At 49.8% G+C, this 21,117-nt stretch overlaps 1 protein-coding gene across 7 annotated transcripts in view; it reads right to left on the minus strand.

Moving 5' to 3' along the window:
* Positions 1 to 21,117, minus strand: part of Colec11 (collectin subfamily member 11) — a 34,793-nt gene that overhangs the window by 3,423 nt on the left and 10,253 nt on the right. For all 7 annotated transcript variants that reach the window (XM_041630358.1, XM_041630360.1, XM_041630355.1 and 4 more), the window contains 2 exons: positions 17,065 to 17,136; positions 1,891 to 1,962 (listed from right to left, as the gene is read on the minus strand). In XM_041630358.1, coding sequence (XP_041486292.1) covers positions 1,891 to 1,962; positions 17,065 to 17,136 — 144 coding nt within the window. The remainder of the gene's footprint in view (positions 1 to 1,890; positions 1,963 to 17,064; positions 17,137 to 21,117) is intronic.

The following is a 21,117-nucleotide window of genomic DNA, read 5'->3' on the forward strand; positions in this document are numbered from 1 at the left end:
AGAGGCCATCAGATCATGATTGTTGGCTGTTGATGTCCCATCAGAGAAAAGGGGCATGCAGAAGGTCCCTGGTCCCTTACCTGAGATTCTAGTCACTCCTGCCAGCCATTTAAATGCCATTCTACCCTGGTTTCATGTGACTTTGAGTCTTGGAGTCTCGGAGGTACTAGAGCATGTATGCTAAGGAAGGTTAACTTGCCATAGAACAGGAGATTCCATCAATGTGACGTTCCAGTATCACTGCTTTGGGGTCCCCTACAGTTCTGCAAATAATCCCTCACCCATGCTCTGTAAGTAAGTCCAATAAATCCATTTGTTCTCTACTAGGTTGAACTTTGAGCTTGCTCTTGGGACTTTAGGAAGAATAGGCAGAGATCATTTATGTCTCCTCAGGGAAGGAATTCTCACAAATATGGAGATAAACAAAAGACCTGGGCAATTGGTGTCATTCAGCTTTAAAATAAGGGAATTTTGACACCTGCTACATCATGAATTCTGAGAGCATTGTAGTAAAGGAGACAAGACCACAACAAAGGACAAAACCCATTGTATGGTAAGTAGGCTGGGCAAATTCACAGAGGCAAAGAGCAGGCTCTGGGTTGTGAGGGTTGGGACGATGGAGTTACTGCTTAATGGTACAGCGTCCCTGCGGGGGCGATAAAAAGCTTTTGGAAACAGTGGGCACGGCTGCATCACATGGCGGATGTGTCAGTGCCACTGAGCTGGGCAGCTGGAACGGCTGAAATGGCAGCCTTTATAAGATCAATACTTCACCGCAGTCCTGTGAAGGTTCTGTAGCGTGAATGTCCCTCAGCACCCCATGCTCATCAGGATGATGCCTGATAGCAGGTTCTTCCCAGAGAAGAGACAGCCGAGCAGAGTGCCCACCTCCCCATCCCTCCTCGCCAATGGTCTCTCTCTCTGCAGGGACAGCACAGGGCTGTGCCAAACCCAAGGTGTGGATCAGAGCAAACCACCCAAACCAACTCAGAGCTCAGACCTCAACCAAGACATCTCTGGGCCAGGTCAACCTGTTCTAGTATAAGATCCCAGGAGACAGCTAGGAAGACTGCGCCCAAACACCTCCCTTGCCTCCGATTGCCAACAAAGCTCTTCACCAGCCACTGGCCATCCTAGTTCAGTCTCCCCCATAGCCAACCCACACAGGAGCACAGGAGACTTCAGTGAGATTACACAGAGAGCTACATGACCCCGGTGTCCCGCTAGGTCCAGGTGCTCACACATCTGTTGAAAAATATGGATGCTCACCTTACGAGACCTGGATAGAGGTGGGCAGTCCTTGGGCTTCCCACAGGTCAGGGAACCCTGATTGCTCTTCGAGCAGATGAGGGAGGGGGACTTGATCGGGGGAGGGGGAGGGAAATGGGAAGCGGTTGCGGGGACGAGGCAGAAATCCTTAATAAATAAATAAATTTAAATAAAAAATAAAATAAAATAAAAAAGAAAATAAAGCTGGGGGTGGAGATGAAGACAGCAATGCATGGCACAACCCGTCCTGACCATGAAGCCGGGGGTGGGATGAAGACAGCAAATCATGGCACAACCTGTCCTGACCATCCTCTGAGTCGCTCATCATTCCATCATGCTTATTAAGGAAGGTGGGCTGAAGATTCAGGCTCTGGCTCAAGCACACGCTCAGGATCCTGCATCCAGGAGGTTAATCACTCCTTAAGTGCTGCAGGCTGGTGTGACTCCACCCACCCCGATGCTCATAGAGCCAGCAGTCCCTTTGGTATCCCTGTAGTGAGAATACTGCAACAGAGTCTATCAGAGTGACACATGAAAACAAGAGCTCCAGGCAAAGTGGCACAGACAGCGGCTGCTCTGAGTCTACCGGGGAATATAGGGCAAGAAGTGTGTCAAAAATACCTTTAGCGCCAATGGGACCGACTTTTCCGTGGCGGCCCACAGTGCCTTTCTGTCCTTTGTCCCCCATGTCTCCTGTAGAAAACAATAAGGCCAAAATTGATAGAGGCACCAGTAATCTGACAGGCTGCTCCTCAGGATCACATATGTGCACAGCTGAGCTGACACGCCCCTTCTCAGGATCACATATGTGCACAGCTGAGCTGACACGCCCCTTCTCAGGATCACATATGCACAGGTGAGCTGACACGCCCCTTCTCAGGATCACGTATGCACAGCTGAGCTGACACGCCCCTCCTCAGGATCACATATGTGCACAGCTGAGCTGACACACCCCTCCTCAGGATCACATATGTGCACAGCTGAGCTGACACGCCCCTCCTCAGGATCACATATGTGCATAGCTGAGCTGACACGCCCATTCTCAGGATCACATATGTGCACAGGTGAGCTGACACGCCCCTCCTCAGGATCACATATGTGCACAGGTTAGCTGACACGCCCCTCCTCAGGATCACATATGTGCACAGGTGAGCTGACACGCCCCTCCTCAGGATCACATATGTGCACAGGTGAGCTGACACGCCCCTCCTCAGGATCACATATGTGCACAGGTGAGCTGACACGCCCCTCCTCAGGATCACATATGTACAGGTGAGCTGACACGCCCCTTCTCAGGATCACATATGTGCACAGCTGAGCTGACGCGCCCCTCCTCAAGATCACATATGTGCACAGCTGAGCTGACACGCCCCTCCTCAGGATCACATATGTGCACAGCTGAGCTGACACGCTCCTCCTCAGGATCACATATGTACAGGTGAGCTGACACGCCCCTCCTCAGGATCACATATGTACAGGTGAGCTGACACGCCCCTTCTCAGGATCACATATGTGCACAGCTGAGCTGACACGCCCCTCCTCAGGATCACATATGCACAGCTGAGCTGACACGCCCCTCCTCAGGATCACATATGCACAGCTGAGCTGACACGCCCCTTCCTTACTACCACACACGTGCACACATGCACATGGGAAGAGACTGCATGAAGAACAGCTCTCCAAGGATACATAGGCGAATGTCCCAAGATTATTCCTCCTAAAGGATTTGTTCCTAATGAAGGCTATGAGTCACACAGATGGCAGAAGGGAGGAGAACAGGCCAGCACTCCTGAGTCACTCAGCCAAGGCCAGCTCTCCTCTGAGCCTGGGTCAGGAAGGGCAGGTCCCTGACCTGTATCCTAGCTCCACAGGGTCACCCCAGCTTCTTCTCACACCCAAACCAAAAGCGTCACTCTGGAAGACAGACACAACTAGATACTCTTGGGAACAGCAAAGCCCTGGGCATCCCCTCTGGTTGAATTTGAAGGTGGCTCTGCAGGAGACGAAGGACACAGGGAGAAGAGCCCGGAATGCTCTCTGCATGCCTTATGGAAGTAGCACAGTGCCTGCGATGTGCTTCCTAACAGCAAGTACTCACTCTAGTCACTCAAGGCCAACCCTTCTGCTATCTCTCATCCATCACAAGAAGAAACAGACGATGATCTTGCTTATCCTAGAGAACACTGATCGCTGAAATAAAGCTGTGACCAGCTGTCCTCTCCAGACCCATAACATGTCAGGACAGAGACATTTCCCAAAGCTGTGTCCTTCCCTGAGTGTCCTTAGTCTCTTGGAGATGCTCCTGGTTATCTTTTAGGATCCCCACTGATGAGCCACCAAAGCACAAAGAGCAAGAGAGCACAGAGAAGCCCTGGGCACCAACTTCACCATGGACAGGCTCATGTGGGGTCAAGATGCCATGACCTTCTGGTCTTCTGTTGCCTCTAGGGTTACAGAGACAAATAGAAACTCAGTGTAGATAGCTCTCAAGACAGGCAGGAGGGAGGGTTCCCCTGTGTGCTCATGAAGCACCTCACAGCACAGCACAGCACTTCCCGAGGGCCTCCAGTGCTAGAGTGGATGCTCCTTCAATGCAGAACAGATGGAGTCAGAAGGAGAGAGCGCTAGCTGATCAGAAAACACGCCATCCATGGAAAGGGCATGAGAACAAAGTGCTTGCTTACAAAGCACGCTCATGCACACGCTCTCCTTCACGTCTTCCATCAACAGTCAGCTTGCACATCGGTAGTTCTGGGATTAAGTGACTTGACCAGGCTGGATTCTGAAAGTCCAGCAGGAGCAGGGCAAGAGCCATGATCTGCTGGTTTGAGAGCCATTCTCCTTTCCTGACGCTGGGGGAGACAGGTGGGTGACGTCTGTGCAGGCGGAGCAAGTCACTGGCCCAGAAGGGTGCAGGGTGTGAGCTGAGGACACGGGGACAATCTGGCCACTGAAACCGAGCTGTAGGAGAGAAACGAGGCACTGAAGTGGCCCAGGTCAGGGGTCCTGACCCATCTGGAGGGTGAGGGGGGCATTTGAGAAGGAACAATGGGAGCCACCGGAGAGTCAGGAGGAGGAGAGGGCAAGATCAGATTCCTGCTTGGGAAACCCGGCCACACTTGAGGAGAAGTGGGCAAGACAGGCACAGAGACCAGCTGGTGGCTAGCCAGACAGCACCCAGGAGAATGAAAAGAAGCCTCCTGATTGGCAGGTTTCTGGGAGTTGACAACTCAGTGATGGGTTGTAAAGTGAGGGCAAGGCTTCTGGTCTGGATACCCTTGGGCAGAGTAGGTCATCCTAAAGCCGGGAAAGCCCCAGAGGGCACTGGGCTCCAATATCCTGCAGACAAACAGGAATAAAGGCTGTGGATGTAAAATGAGGGCAGAGCAGGGCTTGACATCAGTAAAGAAGGCATCTAGAGGGAGTAGAGGGAGCCAGGAAAAGGTGGGACAGGCTGGGCAGCAACTCCATGAAGCCCTGTGGAGGGCGGGGGCAGTGTTCAGAGGGAAAGGGACTGAGACTATGGCAGGCAGCATCTTGATCAATGAGTTAAGCAACAGGGAAGGAAGGAGAAACCTTAGCAACCCTCTCCAGTCTTTGGAAGTGGTAACGTTCCCCTGACATCTGCACGGTTCACGCTAGGCCGTGCGACTGAGATTTTAAAGGAACTGCAAAAATAGCTCACGTTTTAAGTCAGTTCGTAATTTTGTGTTGAGCTGTAATTGAAGCTGTCTTTGGCTGCATGCAGCCTGGATGCCGCAGATTGGACATGTCAAAACAACCCACTGAAGGCCCACCGTGGAGGTGGGGGCTTAGCAGCTCCCCCCCCCCCATACAGAAGTCTAAGCCCACTGTTCCCCATGCCCACCAGGGAACATGCCTGCCCAGTCCAAGTTCACATGGCGTGTCTGGGGGGCATAAGGTTCAGTTTGTCCGTCTGACAGCTGGGCACACTGCACCCCAATGCACTGCTCGCTCATATAAAGATGGACAGATGGGTCATTCCAATACCCAGGCTTGCCACATTCCCATATGGACAGAGGCTGGGTAGCTGGGTCCTAGAAAATAATAACCAAAGATCTTACCTTGGAAAGGCCAGCTCCAACTAAATGCCCAAAACCCTGGGGTACCAGTGGCCTGCCACCACAAAGCAGGCAGGACTGAGGTTCCTGAGTGTGGGTGTAGTCTGTTGTAGGCTGTGTAGGATCCAGCAAGGGATCTAGGTCTCCTGTCCACTGTGGGGCTGCTTCTTTTTAAGAAATGTCTAGCTGGATCAAAGCTATGGTAGAGGAAAAGTCACACCACAGCTCTGCCTTCTCAGCCTTCCAGCCACACAAGGCAGAAGATCAGGTCCCTGAGGTGACCAGCAGACAGGATAAAAAGGCTCAAAAAAAAAGTCCCTGGAGGGAAAGCATTTGCATCACAAATGCCTCGGGGTGGGTTTTCTTTCCTGCAAAATTCCCACCTCAACAGAACAATCAATTAGCAGTCCATTGTCCAATTTGGTCCCTTGGCTGAGGGCGAGCAGTGAGAGTCCAGCAGGAGTCCTGCTGTCTTAAATCAGCCCCAACCTGAGGCTGATTTGAGATCACTTGGCTTCAACCCAGCCCTAACTCTCACAGCCCAACAGGAGAAGGCACTCAAAGCTGTTGCTGACACTCGGCTCTTGGTACCACCTGGCACCACGCTCAGCTCCTGTCCTTGGAGAAGCATGGGCGCCAAGCCCTGCCATCGGGGTACACCGGATCCGAGACCAAGTGTGGAAAACAAGACCCAGTGGAGACAGCAGCAGCTCCACGCAGAGGATGTGAAGGGCACAGGGGAGGCAAAATCTGAGTCTCAAGCTCTATAAAGTAAACACTACCAGCTGGCCTGGGTAAGTAGCAGCTTGCAGCCTTTAGGGGGCCTCTTGGGTCCCCGAGAGCTGGACAGTGCCATCAAGTTCCCACAAAACATGGATGCCATTGGTTTAAGTTGTGCCAAGATTTGGGGAGGCAGGAGAAGTAGCCCCACAAGGGCTGAGTCTGCGCATCCTCCCTACCCTTATGGAGCTGGGTAACTTGGGTTAGTCAGCAACCCTGGGTAAGTTTATTAATCTCTCTGCCTTAGCTAGGGTTTTATACTGCCATGAAGAAACACCTAGACCATAGCAATGATATAAAGGAAAATATTTAATTGGGGTTGTCTCACAGTTTCAGAGGTTTAGCCCGTTGTCATCATGGTGGGGGCATGGTGGCATGCAGGCAGACATGTTTCTGGAGAAGGAGCTGAGAGTTCTACATCATGATCCACAGGCAGCAGAAGCGAAAACACTCATTTGAGCCTATATGACCTCAAAGCCAGCCTCCACAGTGACACACTTCCTTCTCCAACAAGGCCACATCTCCTAATAGTACCACTCCCTATGTGCTAAGCATTCAGGCACATGAGTCCAGGGGGGCCATGCCGGTTCAAACCACCACACTCCCTGAGCCTCTGCTTTCACCTCTGTACCTGGAATCTGAGCCTGAGGAATAGCTTAGCTGGGAGAGCACTTGCTAGCATGCACAAAGTTCCAGCTTCAGTCCCCGGCGTGCAACTAGGCACAGCAGCACACGTTTGTAATCCTAGTGCTGAGAAGGTACAGGGAAGAAGGTCAGAAGTTTAAGGTCATCTGTGACTATAGTAGTTTCAGGGCCAGCCTGGGCTACATGAGACCATGCCTCAAAAAAGTAAAAATATAAGCTTGATGCGGTGGCTCAAATGATAATTCCAGCACCTGGAAGGCAGAAGCAGGTAAATTCCTGTGTATTTGAGACCAGTCTGGTCTATGTAGTGAGTTTCAAGCCAGCCAGAGCTATAGAATGAGCAAGAATGAGACCCTGTCTCAAAAAAATATATAATATAGGGGGATAGAGAGATGACTCAATGGTTAAGAGAACTGGTTACTATTTCAAGAGATTGGGGTTCAGTTCCCAGCACCAAATATCAGCTCACAAGCATCTATAACCTCCATTTCAAGGAATCTGGTGTCTTTTTCTGGAACCAGGCCCAAAAGTGGAACACTGAATATAAATATATATGCAGGCAAAATACTCATACACAGAAAATAATACATTTTCAGAATAACAAGAAGAGGCTGACATCCTGCAGTAAAGGCTTTTGAAAGGAAATACCCCTAAAAGCAGCCTGTCTTCTCCCCTTCCTCCCCACTGCCTGGCCGCCTTGTTCAGTGGCTCTGCGCCACCTCAAACAGAGCAGCCCGGCGCCCTTGTCGGTGAAACAGGCTCGGAGCTTGGCTCAGCGGTCCCTGTGCTGGGTTTTCCCCTATGAAGCAGGGTTGGCAGTGTGCCCCTCATTGGATGTGAAGAAGCAGGTGTACCACCCAGAATTGCACCTGGCACACAGCAGGTGGGACACACGTGTACCCAGCAACCATCGTTCATCTCACAGGCCGAAACACTCGAGAGTCTGGAAACGTGACAAGACGCATGGACAGCCCCAGGGGCTGGGGAGTGTGCACCTGTGCTTTCACACAGTCCCAGGTGATTGATGGGCACCAAAGCCAGCTAGGACTGGCTTGGCCCCCGCTTCTTTCAATCTGTCTAGAGTCCACCATCACTTGAAGGCAGCAAGAACAAGGGAGAACTTGCAGAGAGGCGCAGGTCTGCTCCCTTCTACACCGTTCAGAGACAAACGCAGACACTTCCAGCACGTTGTTCCAGGACAGTACATTCATGTGACTCTATGGAGTGCAACATCCCCTCATTCTCATTACCATGATGTGTGTGTACATACATATGTGTTCATTTGTGCATGCATGCATGTGAAGGCCGAAGGTCAGGTGTTTATTAAAACAAGGTCTCTCGCTGACCTGAAACCTACCAGTTTGGCTAGGCTGGCTCTGCTTTCTCAGAGCTGGGGTTACATGTATGCGCCACTGTGCCTGACTTTTTCACACAGGTGCTGGGGGTTGGAATTCAGGTCCTCATGCTTGCATGGTAAGCACTTTGCGACAGAGCCCCAGCCCCAGCCCATCATTTCCTTCTTTGGATGAGCTGAACAGTCCATCGAAAAAGTCTGTGCTCGAGTGAGCCATGGATGCTCGCTGACGTCATAGGTCATATGTCAGTCCATGATCCAACAGGACCAGTGGCCTTATAAGAGAAGATATCAGGTATGCACAGAGTACAGGCCACGTGAGGATACAGGAAAAGGGCATCTGTCTGCAAGACATGGAGAAAACATCCCTGCCCAACCTGCACCTTGGTCTTCCAGCCTCCAGGGTTGAAAGAAACAAGTCAAGTCCTAACTGGTGGCTCACGATGACAGCACAAGCTGACTGACCTAGCTGTCTTCCGCCCTCACAGAGTAGCAAAGCCCAGAAGGGAGGCAACTTCCATAAGCCACAAAACCAACCAGTGAAGTTCCACAGGCCACACAGTGAACACAGCTGTCCAGCAATTCCAAGCGTAAACTACACGTAGACAGACCCAGACCCAAATTCCAGGGCTCTGTTCCCAAGAGTTCTGTCTGGCTTAGAACTCAGTAAGTAGATCCGGCTGGCCTTGAGTTCACAGAGATCCACCTGCCTCTGCCTCCCAAGAGCTGGGATTGAAGATGTGAGCCACCACATCTGGCTTCACATTTACCACTGTTGGGCAGGTTGTAATCATTTTTAACCTCTATTTCCTCTCCAGCAAATGATGTCCTAAATGTCCCCAGAACCCCAGGTCACTGTGTCAGGAAGCCAGAGAGCCATGCACGGGGCATGGACAGGTGCCAAAAAAGCAGATTCCTCCAAGACCAATGCCACCTGACTCCACATCCAGGCTCTGTAGGACAGAGGACTTATCTGAGATTCCACCTCTGCTGGTCCCCACAGGGTGCCCCGTGCCCACTCCTCACTGGTTCACTAAAGGTTTTCAGGCCTCTAGGAGGGCAAGCAATGGCCTCTCGGGGTCCTGCTGTGACCACTGTGGGTGCGGGTCATTGGCCAGTGGGAGTCAGGGCAGCAGACAGACAGCTCTCCCTCTACTGTCTACCACCCCATTCCCTTCCACCCCAAACCTTCAGCCTGACCCTGAGGCCCCAATCCATAGCACCTCAGGCATGCGAAGACTGGACACACTCACAAGAAGGACTTTGTGGGGACAGGCTGGGCTAGCTAGACAGAGCCATTGCCTCCCCATGGACAGCTCTGATGCTACCCCAGGCCTGCTCTGACCCAGCAGAAAGAGAGCAGTGGCTGTGAGCAGAACCCAGGGTCAGGTCTGGAGCTGAGCAACACATGAACACACACATACATACATGGTATGCATATACTACAGACACACAGGCATGTACACACTGTCTTACTTCCCTACTTCACTGAATCAGTTTGACACAGCCTAGAGCCGTCTGGCAGGAATGATCAGACCAGCCTGTGCACATGTCTGTGGAACTGTCTTGATTGTTAATTAGTGCATAGGGGCCCAGGCTCCCATGGGCAGAACTATCCACAGGCAGCTGGTCCTGGGCTATATAAGAAAGCCAGCTAAGCATGCGGCTGGGAAGGAGTGGGAGAGCCAGCCAGCATACAAAATTCCTCCACGGTCCCTGCCTCCAGGTTCCTGCTTTGAGTTTCTGCCCGACTGCCTCAGTGATAGACTATAACCTGTATGCAGAAAGAAACCCTCTTCGCTAAGCTACTGTTGGCCAAAAGTTTTATCACACCAAGGGAAACAAAACTAACTACAACACACATATCCACATATGCAGACATAGTATATACATATGCACCACACATAAGCAGGAGTGTACAAATACGCCCAGATGCTTCACAATCACACATACATATACATACATATACATATACACAATTACAAATCTATATTCACATATGTATGTGCAAATATGTGTGTGCACATATATAAAATACATAATGTGAATTCATGCACATGCATATATGCACATACAAAGATACATGTGTACCGCATACCATACAAACACACAAATACATGTGAGCACATTTACATAGAGTATTTGTACATATACACACATGTGCACATATGTGAACACAAAAACACATGATGCTTTATATGCGCATACTTATATACAAGCATACAAATAGTAATTTGCACACGTTTTTATGTGTGTGCATGCATAGCTACATATAAGCATATACATGTACACATAAATACACACACATGTATGTGAGCATGCATGCTATACATGTGTGCAAGCACATGTGGATAAACATGCCAGGGTGGTAAAGTTAGTTAGCATAGAGTAGGTTTAGAACCCAGCTTAGGCAAAGCACCAGGGGAGACCTCTTGTTATCTGGCCCCCTACCCTAAGAGCTGCACGCGGGATCGGCTGCTGCTGCTGCTAGGAATAGCCTATTGTTTAAATGTATTGAGGAGAAAGAAAGGATGAATATCACTGAGACATCAAGACTGTCTGCTCATCCTCCCTTCTTGGTTACAGACTTGTTTCAGCTCCACGGGCAGCTCCACGGCAGAGCGTTGGCGTGGTTGCACTGCAGATTCTAACAAAAAAAAAAAAAAAAAAACCTCGCGCTTCCTTCCTTCCCACTTCAGGAAGGTCTTCCAGATCTATCATGGAACAGTGGGCTTTATGCGGTGTGCACACGAGCAAAGTGGTGCTGAGACTCATTTAGAGCCTGTGCCTTTAAGTGGAGAAGCCAGAACGAGGCACTCCAAATGCTGGGAGCCATTGTGACCCGCCATCCTCACCGCCCATTACTCTAACGAGAAGTGGGGTGGTCCCCATTTGTTCTCCAGACACGCAGGAGGAGTGGAGCGGGTGGGCAGCTCGCAGCAGGTGCGTGACTCATATTAATTTTAATGAAGATATCAGAGCCCTTTGAAGTGGAGATGGGGCAAAGGGGGCACTTGTGATTCAGCCTCCTCAGCGATTTCTGTGAAGGATGGCATGCGCATTGCAGCTCATGACAGCCCAGTGCCGGTGCAGCTGCCCTCCACCGTCTGTGCCAGGAGGGGCCCCAGCATCTATGGCGGGGAATAAGGCAGTTTAAGTCTGGGGACCAGACAGAAAAATCTGGGACAGCACACACGTATCAGGTCACACACAGTAGCGCCACACAGCACACACACAACCCAGAAATGTAGATACTGTTTTTGTCTCAATGAACAGCAGATGACAGCGGGCCATTCTGCTGGCTCCATTCTGCCTGGCTTTGTTTCAGTGAAGGCAATTCACCAGCAGGCGCTTGCTTCTCTCTCCCTGGCAGGGTGCTGCTTACTCTGCAGGTCAGCCACTTCCTCCAGAGCTGTCCAGGTGGGCACAAGTTACATCTGGTGGAAGCTGAACTGTCCAGACCCAGGGTGGGAAGCCCGTTACCCTGAGAAACAGTCTGCTGCTGCAGCACCTCGGCCTGTCAACCTCGGGGCCTTCCAGAGAACTGGGTAGGGTGGGATGGGGTGGCAATGCTTTTACAGCCTGCCAAATGCCGTCCCACTCCATAGAGACCGCAGCCCAGCATGGGAACTTGGCCATTTTTACTTGCAAACCTCACCCACATTCAGGAAGGGCAGGTGCTCACCTGGGGGAGAGTGAAGTACACAGACAGGGAGCTCAGCCAAGTTGAGATCACCCAGGAAATTCAAAGATATTTAAAGATATTACATCTCGAGATCTATTTCAAGCAACTAATGGAAAGCTCACAGGCTACCAGCATCAGGCTAAGCCCCAGAGACACAAGACTGAAGGCAGTGTAGCTCCGTCCCCATTGCCCGCGTGCTGGAGGAGTGTCAAGTCCAAAAAGAAATGGTTATGGGGTGCTGCTCAACCATGGCACCCCGAGCACCTGACACAGCACCCTTTGAAGGTGCCCGTCGCCAGCAGATCCACCTCCTAAGCTGCGGATGCTGCACCTGGGGTCCCCAGTAGATTTTATTTTCATGACATCAGGCTCTATGTCTGTGGCACTGGGCTATCGAAAAGGTGGCTTCGAGATCTGCCAGTGTGAGAGATGGCAGGCTTTCACCTCAAACTGTGGGACAAACCAACCCTTCCTGGAGTCGCTTTGGTCAGGGTAACCTATCACAACAGGAAGAGTAGCCAGTACACCTGCTGGTGCTCACCTGCATCCCAACCCCAGCACCCAGGAGGCTGAGTCGGGAGGAGAGTTTCTAAGTCATTCTCGGCTGCATAGCAAGTTCAAGCGCAGCCTGTGCTATGTGAGACCATGCCTCAAAACAAAGAATCAGAAAATCCCACATTGACAATGAGACCCCAACTACTTGGAACCCAGTCCCAGTGACCTGTGACATCGCCTGTGCACCTCACCCCACCTGGCTCCAATCAGGAACAATGACTCGTGCTGTAACATAAACAAGATAGTGAGGGGCCAGCTTAAACCCACACTTGGACAGAAGTCAGATCATGTAGCTCCCCTTGACCCTTAGAAAGAACCCCTTCTCAGGGTCTCTCTCTCTCTCTCTCTCTCTCTCTCTCTCTCTCTCTCTCTCTGTGTGTGTGTGTGTGTGTGTGTGTGTGTGTGCATGTGTATCTCTCTGTCTCTCTCTGTCTCTCTCTCTCTCTCTCACACACACACACACACACACACACACACACCCTCTCTTTCAGACTTCAGGCCCTGCATCTGTCTTTTGCGGTGTGCTTCTTCATTAAGCCTCTTTGCACCTGTTCTCTGGTCAGCGCACCCCTGCATGTCATCTCGGGCACATTACTGTCATTGTTATCTCTGTCTAGAAGATGCTGCTTTGGTGGAAATGCCATGTATCAGGTTTTGGCTTCATTTTCAAGGGTTTTGGTTTGGGTTTTGTTGGTTTGGTTTGGTTTTTGAAATAGTTGCTCACTCTGTAGCCCCGGCTGGCCTCAAACTCACCACCCTCCTGCATCAGCCTCCTGAGTTCTGGATTGTGGGAATGCATGATCACATTTACTATACTTTGGACACAGCAGGAAAACAATAGATGTGAAGAAAGAACAAAAGGAGAATCACATTCCCTAGTGAGGCAGAATACAGTACTCACACACCAACAGACGTGAGGATGGCACCAAGCAGGGAAGGCACTCGCGGGCTAGGGATTATATGTGGCCTCTTGAAGGGGACACTGGGGCAGAGACACAATCCTGGGCCCAACTTTCAGGTACTAGAGGAGCAAAATGCCAGGAATCTTAATCCCTGAAAAGAATTCTCAAAACATAGGAAAGTCCAGGTATTACACCCACACCTTAGAGAGAGATTGCTCTGGCCTCCAGCAGCCAACAGAGAAGAGCTGAGCCATCGCCAACAGATGGAGCTAGAGGCCCCAGGAGGGCCTGCCCACAGCACACACCATGCTCAGACATCTGTAAAACTCACAGTTTGCTGGGGAGGGCAGCTCACACCCCGGAGTGGGCCTGGAAGTCGGCCAGACTGAAGATGGGGAGCAGAAAGGCCTGGGACTTGGTCCCTGCTACCTGATTTGCTGCTTGGCAGCTGAGTGTATTTAAGATGTGCAGAGGAGAGGGGCATCAGATGACAGAGAAGAGGGGCACCAGATGACAGAGGAGAGGGGCACCAGATGACAGAGGAGAGGCTCGGGACTTTCGGAACAGTGCCCAGTCGGACATAGTGAGAATCCATTTCAGCTTAGCTAAGGAAAGCGTCCACAAGTGACAGAGAGAAAGGGATCATATAAAAATGTTCGGGAAGAACAGAAGGCCCTGATGAGGATGCTAGAACACTCGCACGTCAAGGCTACACTGAATATAAAAGATATTGGCATAAGCTGAAGGTCAAACCCAGCTATAGATGCTCTGAGGCCAGAGTCTACAGGACTTGGAGTTGTGTTCTCCACGAGGATGGACAGCTGTAGCCTAGGATATCTCTACGGTACTCTGATAGCTCATCAGACATCCCACCCACCTAGCTGCCCCTGCAAGTGCTAGCCATGAGTCACACGGGACCTGTGACTGGGAGCCACCCCCACCCCACCCCACCCACTCCCTGACCTGAACCAGATTCCTGGGAAGCCCACATTTTTTTTCTTTTTAAGTCAGGGTTTCACTATATAGCCCTGACTGTTCTCAAACTCACAGACATCTGCCTCAGCGCATTAAGGCATGCGCCTCCACACCTGGCCTCTGTCACTCCTGAGACAAGTGTAGCTCACAGGGCTTGTCGTGGACAATGGAGGGTGAATCTGGACAACAAGCTTGAACACACCTTAAGGCAGTCTTCACATATTCTTTATTAACTAACAGAAATAAATCTGAGATGGGCATGGTTTTGGAGAAGGGGTGTTGTTGTACAGACCAACCTCACAGTCCTTCCTGACCCTAGTGCCTCTGCTTTTGGAGTGCTAGGATTAAAGGCGTGACACACCCACCCAAAACTGCAAATGCATGCACATCTTGATGAGCAATCCCACCCATCAGAGTAAACTTTGAAGCTATACACACACACACACACATTATTCATGGCAGCAAATACCCAGGAAAATGTGAGCCTGAGCTAAGTCACGATAAACGTACACTTGAGCACACCAATCACTGAATATAAATAATAAATAAATAGGGGAGACCATTGCATCCTCTCATGGAAGGCTCTCCAAGATACGCTGTTAAGTGAAAGAAGCAAGGTGCAGAATAAGCACATCCTCTGCAAGTGTCTGCACAAATGGGATGTGATGCATCATAAATTCCTAAGATCTCTCTGCAAAAAAAATGGATTAAAAGTTATCAAGAGCCACAGAGATGAGCTTGGACCTTTGCTGCAAATGTCATTGCTCATTTTGATCACTGATCTGAGATAATATTCCATTCGTCATTAATTTCTATGAATAACAGGAAAAAAATAAGAAGTAAAAGTCAGTGCCTGGGGTTGATGGAGGAGTGAAATGGTCCAGTCCCATCCGACAAGGTCTCACAGTATGCAAGCTAGACCAGGAAGTGTCTGTAAGTCACTCTTCAAAAAACTGTCAATGTGTTATTTTAATAGTTTTTTTTAAACAGAAGCTTTTCCAGAGTTACAAGATCAGCCGTGGTGCTGACTAGTACATATCCTCACGGGTTGTTAAGAATGCTCTCCTTTTTCTTTTTTGTATGTTTGTTGAGTTTTTTGGTTTGGTTTGAGTTGTTTTGTTTTGAGACAGGGTTTCTCTGTGTATCCCTGGCTGTCCTAGAACGCACTCTGTAGAACAGGCTGACCTTGAACTCAGAGATCTGACTGCTTCTGCCTCCTCAGTGCACATATTAAAAGTGTGCTCAATCACCAACCAGAAATGTGAAGCCCAGTCTAGCCTCAGACTCATGATCCTCCTGCCTCTGCATCCTTCAGCAAATCCTACCAGCATGTGCCACTACAACCAGCTTGTTTCGTTTTTTAAGACAGGGTCTCCCGCTATGTAGACCAGGATGGCCTGAAATGCATAGAGATCCATCTGCCCCTTCATCCAGAGTGCTGGGACTAAAAGCACACCCCATAATGACTGGATTGAAAATGGTTTTCTATATAGTTTTTAATAACAATAAAGACTGTAAAGTAGGCAGAAGCAGGCAGATCTCTTGAGTTCAAAGTAACTTGGTCTGCATAACAATTTCCAGGCTACATAGTGAGACCCTGTCTCAGAAGAGATATTAAAAACCAACAAAACTTTGAGGCTGGAGAGTTGGCTTAGTGGTTGCGAGCATGGACCGTTCTCCCTGAACTGGATTCCCAGCACCACACGAGACAGCACAGGGGGATCTAACACCTCTGACCTCTGTGGGAACTCACATGCATGTGCACATACCAACACATACACACATGCACACACGCGCATGCATGCACACATGCGCATGCATGCACACACACACGTGCACACAAATGCACATACACACACACACATGCACACACAATTAAAATACTAGAAATAAACTTTTAAGAGAACGAGTCTCCCGCTATGTAGACCAGCTCTGCTCTTCAGGAGGGCTCAGTAGCCATCGCAGGTAAATCCCACTCCAGGGTTTCCAGTGCTCCTTTCTGATCTGCACAGACACTGTGCTCACATGCACAAACCCACACACAGACATACACACATAATTTTGAAAAAATAATAAAACATTTTAAGCTGGGCAGTGGTGGCACACATCTTTAATTCCAGCACTTGGGAGGCAGAGGCAGGCAGATCTCTATAAGTTCGAGGCCAGCCTGGTCTACAAGAGTGAGTTCCAAAACAGACCCCAAAGCTACAGAGAAACCCTGTCTCAAAAAAACAAACAAAAAAAAAGATTAACATACAAAATAGTAAAGATGATGCCACCCTGTAGATGGCAGTCACACACACTGCGCACCTTACATGTGTGATCACCTCTGTTCTCATGTATGTTCAAATTCCATTCCAAGTATGTAAACTGGAGCATCCCCTAGCCTCTTCCCTTGGACAGCCTCTCTTTTGTGTGTCCTGTGATTACCCAGTATCCACAGCCTGGTTCTTTACATGGGTACTCCCATTCCTATCCATGCGTGTTCTTATCCCTGTGCGTGTGTTCTGGTTTCTTCACATATGTGTTCTAGCTCCTTTGATATGCAGTTGAGTCTCATCAGCCTCCCCCAGGCAGAATCACGTTGTTTTATTAAAGTAGAAATCATTTCCACTCAGCTACTTCCACGCAGCAGATGGGTCAGCTTTTCCTGGGCCCTGCTCCTCCATCACGCCACTCTCATATATGTTTATGCGTGATCCTTAACCTTGGCAGTTCCCAGAGAGACACCACTGTCCTTAAACTCTATCTCAGGAGAGCTCGGTCCCCTCCACCTCCCACCCTCCTTTTCCCCACGGAGACTAGAATCATGAGTACCTTTTTCTCCCATAGGGCCGACTCTTCCTGGCCGTCCTGGGGCTCCTTTGTCTCCCTTTTCTCCTGCATCGCCTGTGGAAGAAGGCATATCTGTTTAGGCACTGTCTGGCTAGAACAGGGCTATGATGTTATGCACCCATGCAGAAGAATTAGAAAGACTCACACATGGTACAGCCGGTCTGACCCTACTCCTTGCCACTGTACTCCAAACCGCAAGCAGCATCACTTGGGCGAGCTCTGGATGGATGTCTGTGTCTAAGCTCAGGATGTGCTTTCCTGACGCTGCTTTGTTTTTCAGGGAACAGATCTTTCTCTCCTTCCACTGTCCCTTCTGGACTGGTTCCCAATCCATCTTCCCACCATAGGACTCTCCATACCACCCCAACAATAAAGAAAAGTAAGGAGAAGTATGGTCACTGCTAGGTAACCCCCAGAGGAACGTCATGTGGCCTGGTGACATGCCTCATGAAAAGAGACTGGGGTGTCCTTGTCCTCTCAGCATGACCCATGGCGTGTTCATGATGGCCTCCCCTTTGCGCTTCCTAGAACCAGTAAAGTGTGCCCTGCATGTTCTGGATTCCGTGGCCAGGTACAAGAGACAGAGGTATAAATAAGTAGTCGGGGTAGCTAACAGGATGAGCACACAAGTGTGCGGAGAGGAGCTGAGTCTCAGGGAACCGGGGGACCGGGGGACCTATTCTCCAGCCTGGCCTCAAACTCCCAGAGGTCCACATGTCTCTGCTTCTCGGGCTACACATCCTGGATGTGAATTCCAGGCTATCCAAGGCTACATAGTGAAACTCTGTCATGGAAAAAAAAAAAAGGAAAAAAGAAAGAGACAGGAGGCATGGTTGTGTGTGAGAGCGAGTGTGACAGCAAGCCCACTGGGGACCTTCTGCGTGAAATGTACCCTCACAGCTGGAAAGCAATGGCTGGAAGAAAGCTCACTCACTTCCCCTGAAACAAAACACTAGGACCAGGGCTTCTTTTCACTAAGGAACACTCAACTGTGAAGCTTTGATGGCTTTGTTTTGAAGCTATCAAGTTGAAATGGAAGAGGGGAAAAAAAAAAAAAAAACTCACAAATGCCCAAACCCATCTCCCAAGAATTCCAGAGAGACAGAGGGAGGAAGAGAATGACGGGTAACGCCTGAGAGTCTGTAAAGAGCTGCCAGATACACTTTCCAGTACTGGGGGCAAGGCTGAGTGCATGAACGCAAGAACACAATAAAAGCCCGCGGAGAACCACACGGGAAAAATCAGGGCCAAATAGGAAAGACGTGTCAGCGACACTGCCAAACGAACGTCAACAACAAAGAGAACATTCTGCGAGCTATCCAGGAGGGAAAATATTTTTAAGTCAGATTGACATGAGAATTCTCATTAGCCACACAGGGTACAGGACAGAACGAGGCAGTCACTTCAGCAAATGTGGCACAGAATATGTCAGATCGGACGGGTCCCCGCTGAAGCGGCTTTCAAGATGAAGCTGCGCAGCGAGCCGGATACAACCAGCCGGAGCGGCTCGTCACGCCGAGGAAAAACACACAGGCTGAAAGGAATCAAAAGCTCTCCAGACAAGCCTGCCAGGGCTAGGCTGAAGGGTTGGACCACAGAGGCCAACACGATCACCCACAGAGGAGCGACAGCGAAGGCCACCGCTGCAGAAGCCCACGGAAGATGGACAAGGGTGGGGTCACGTTTCTTAGCTCGCACCACCGTGTGTGTCACAGTAAGCGGTTACCACGACCTTCCTGGGGTGGAAATTTCTCCCAGAGCACCTGGAGGAAGGGAGGCCTCCACCACAGCAGGTACACTGTCGGTACTCACGGTGAGGTGAGGTGACCAAGAGCACACCTTACACCTCTTCTAGACGTTTGCTAGAAAGCGCCTAGAGTTTACCGTGGCTCTCACTTGTTCTAGGCGGGTGGGTGTGCATTAGCGAAGACATGGGCTGTGGTGGCTGAGTGACGAGACAGGTGCTGGCTCCGAGCCTGACCACAGTTTCTTTGGGCATCAGAACCTGGATCAGGGTTAAAGTTGAGTGAACCAGACCATCGTCCACTGCATTGTTATTTATCTGATGGTCCCTCCCCTTTCAAAAGAAGACAAGAAGGACCCTAAGGCCAGCACACAGCTTCCACCTGGCCTCCCTTTGCATCGTGTGTGTGTGTGTGTGTGTGTGTGTAATTTTATTGAAAAACTGTTTATATTGATCCCAACTCACCATGAGACCCTGGAACAGCACTTGACATACTATAGTAGGAATGAGATAGAATTAACCAATGAAAACATTTTAAAACACAGTGCTTGGGGCTGGAGCAATGGCTGTTAGTAATGGGCTTGCCACAGTAAACACAGGACTTGGGTTGACCCACAAATTCCATATAAAAAGCCAGCGTAGTAGCACACATATGTAATTCCAGTGCTGAGTAGACAAGTCAGGAGGATCCCCGGGGCTCCCTAGCTAGCCAGACTAGACTAATTGGTAAGCACCAGGTCAATGAAAGACCCTGTCTCAAAATCCAAAGTTGTTATCACCTGAAATAATGCCAAAGGTTGGCCTCTGGCCTCCACACGCAAGCACAGCACACATGTTTGCATACACACACACATATACGCACACGTATACACACACACGCACAGGACCTGAATGAAGGATCTTTATATCTCTCAAACAATCAGAAAAGCCTCTTCATTTAAATGGCATTCTCATGAATAATCTTCCCACTTCACCCACAATGGGAAGAAGGGGACAAGGCCTCTGAGCTTCCCACTACTGATCCCCCCAAAATCACCTTGATGCCCAGGCTCTGAAGCCCCCCACATGCAGTTCCTCAACTCTGTCCCTGATTACATTATGTCCTGAAACTACTTTGTCGTAAAAAAAATTGTTTATGGGGCTGGAGAGATGGCTAAGAGGTTAAGAGCAGTGATTGCTCTTCCAAAGGCCCTGAGTTCAATTCCTAGAAACCACATGGTGGCTCACAGCCATCTGTAATGGGGTCTGGTGCCCTCTTCTGGCCTTCAGGCATATACACAGACAGAATATTGTATACATAATAAATAAATAAAAATTGCTTATGCGGGGCTGGCGAGATGGCTCAGCAGTTAAGAGCATTGCCTGCTCTTCCAAAGGTCCTGAGTTCAATTCCCAGCAACCACATGGTGGCTCACAACCGTCTGTAATGAGATCTGGTGCCCTCTTCTGGCCTGCAGGCATATATGCAGACAGAAAATTGTTTATGCTCAATGTGATGTGGTGTGGGATTCCCCTCTGTTTGCTATTAATATGTTTTATTACCATTGGTTATTAAAGAAGCTGTTCCGGCCAATGGCTTAGTAGAGTAAAGCAGGCAGGAAATCCAAACAGAGATATAGACAGAAAGTAGGTGGAGTCAGGGAGATACCATGTAGCTGCTGAAGGAGAAAGCTGCCAGCCGCCAGCCAGAAACTTACCAGTAGGCCACAGCCTCGTGGTGATACACAGATTAATAGAAATAGGTTAATTTACGATGAAAGAGCTAGCTAGGAATACACTAATGTCATTGGCCCAATAGTGTTGTAATTAATATAGTTTCTGTGTTATTATTCAGGTCTGAGTAGCCAGGAAACCAACAAGCAGTCTCTCTCTGTCTACAGTGATGGTACCCACCTTGATCTCAGCACTCAGGAGGCAGAGGCAGGCAGAGTCCTAGGAGTTTAATCCAGGATATTCTGCATAGGAAGTTCCCAGCTAGCCAGAATTTCATAGTGAGACCATTTGTCTCAAATATATTTTTGAGCTCTGCCTCTAATGGACCACACCCAAGTCAATAGAGACCTTCCCTGGAAGCTTGACTCTATGTCTAGCTGTTCCTGGAGGCCTTAGAGTAAAACCCTGAGTGATTGTCAAGATCAAAGATGTTCCCAGCACTGCTCAAAACTCAGTGGGGTGGGGGACTAGTTACCTAGGGTGATGAGCAAACCACAGAGAGCCCAGTTATGTGGCCCTCTTCCCCCACCCCTGAGGAGTTCTGATGAGCCATCTTTTCATCAGAACAGGTTGACATT

Source organism: Microtus oregoni, unplaced genomic scaffold, assembly GCF_018167655.1.
Source record: "Microtus oregoni isolate MIOR12 unplaced genomic scaffold, Mior012 000034F_ref0000314, whole genome shotgun sequence".
In the NCBI taxonomy this organism is placed as follows: Eukaryota; Metazoa; Chordata; class Mammalia; order Rodentia; family Cricetidae; genus Microtus; species Microtus oregoni.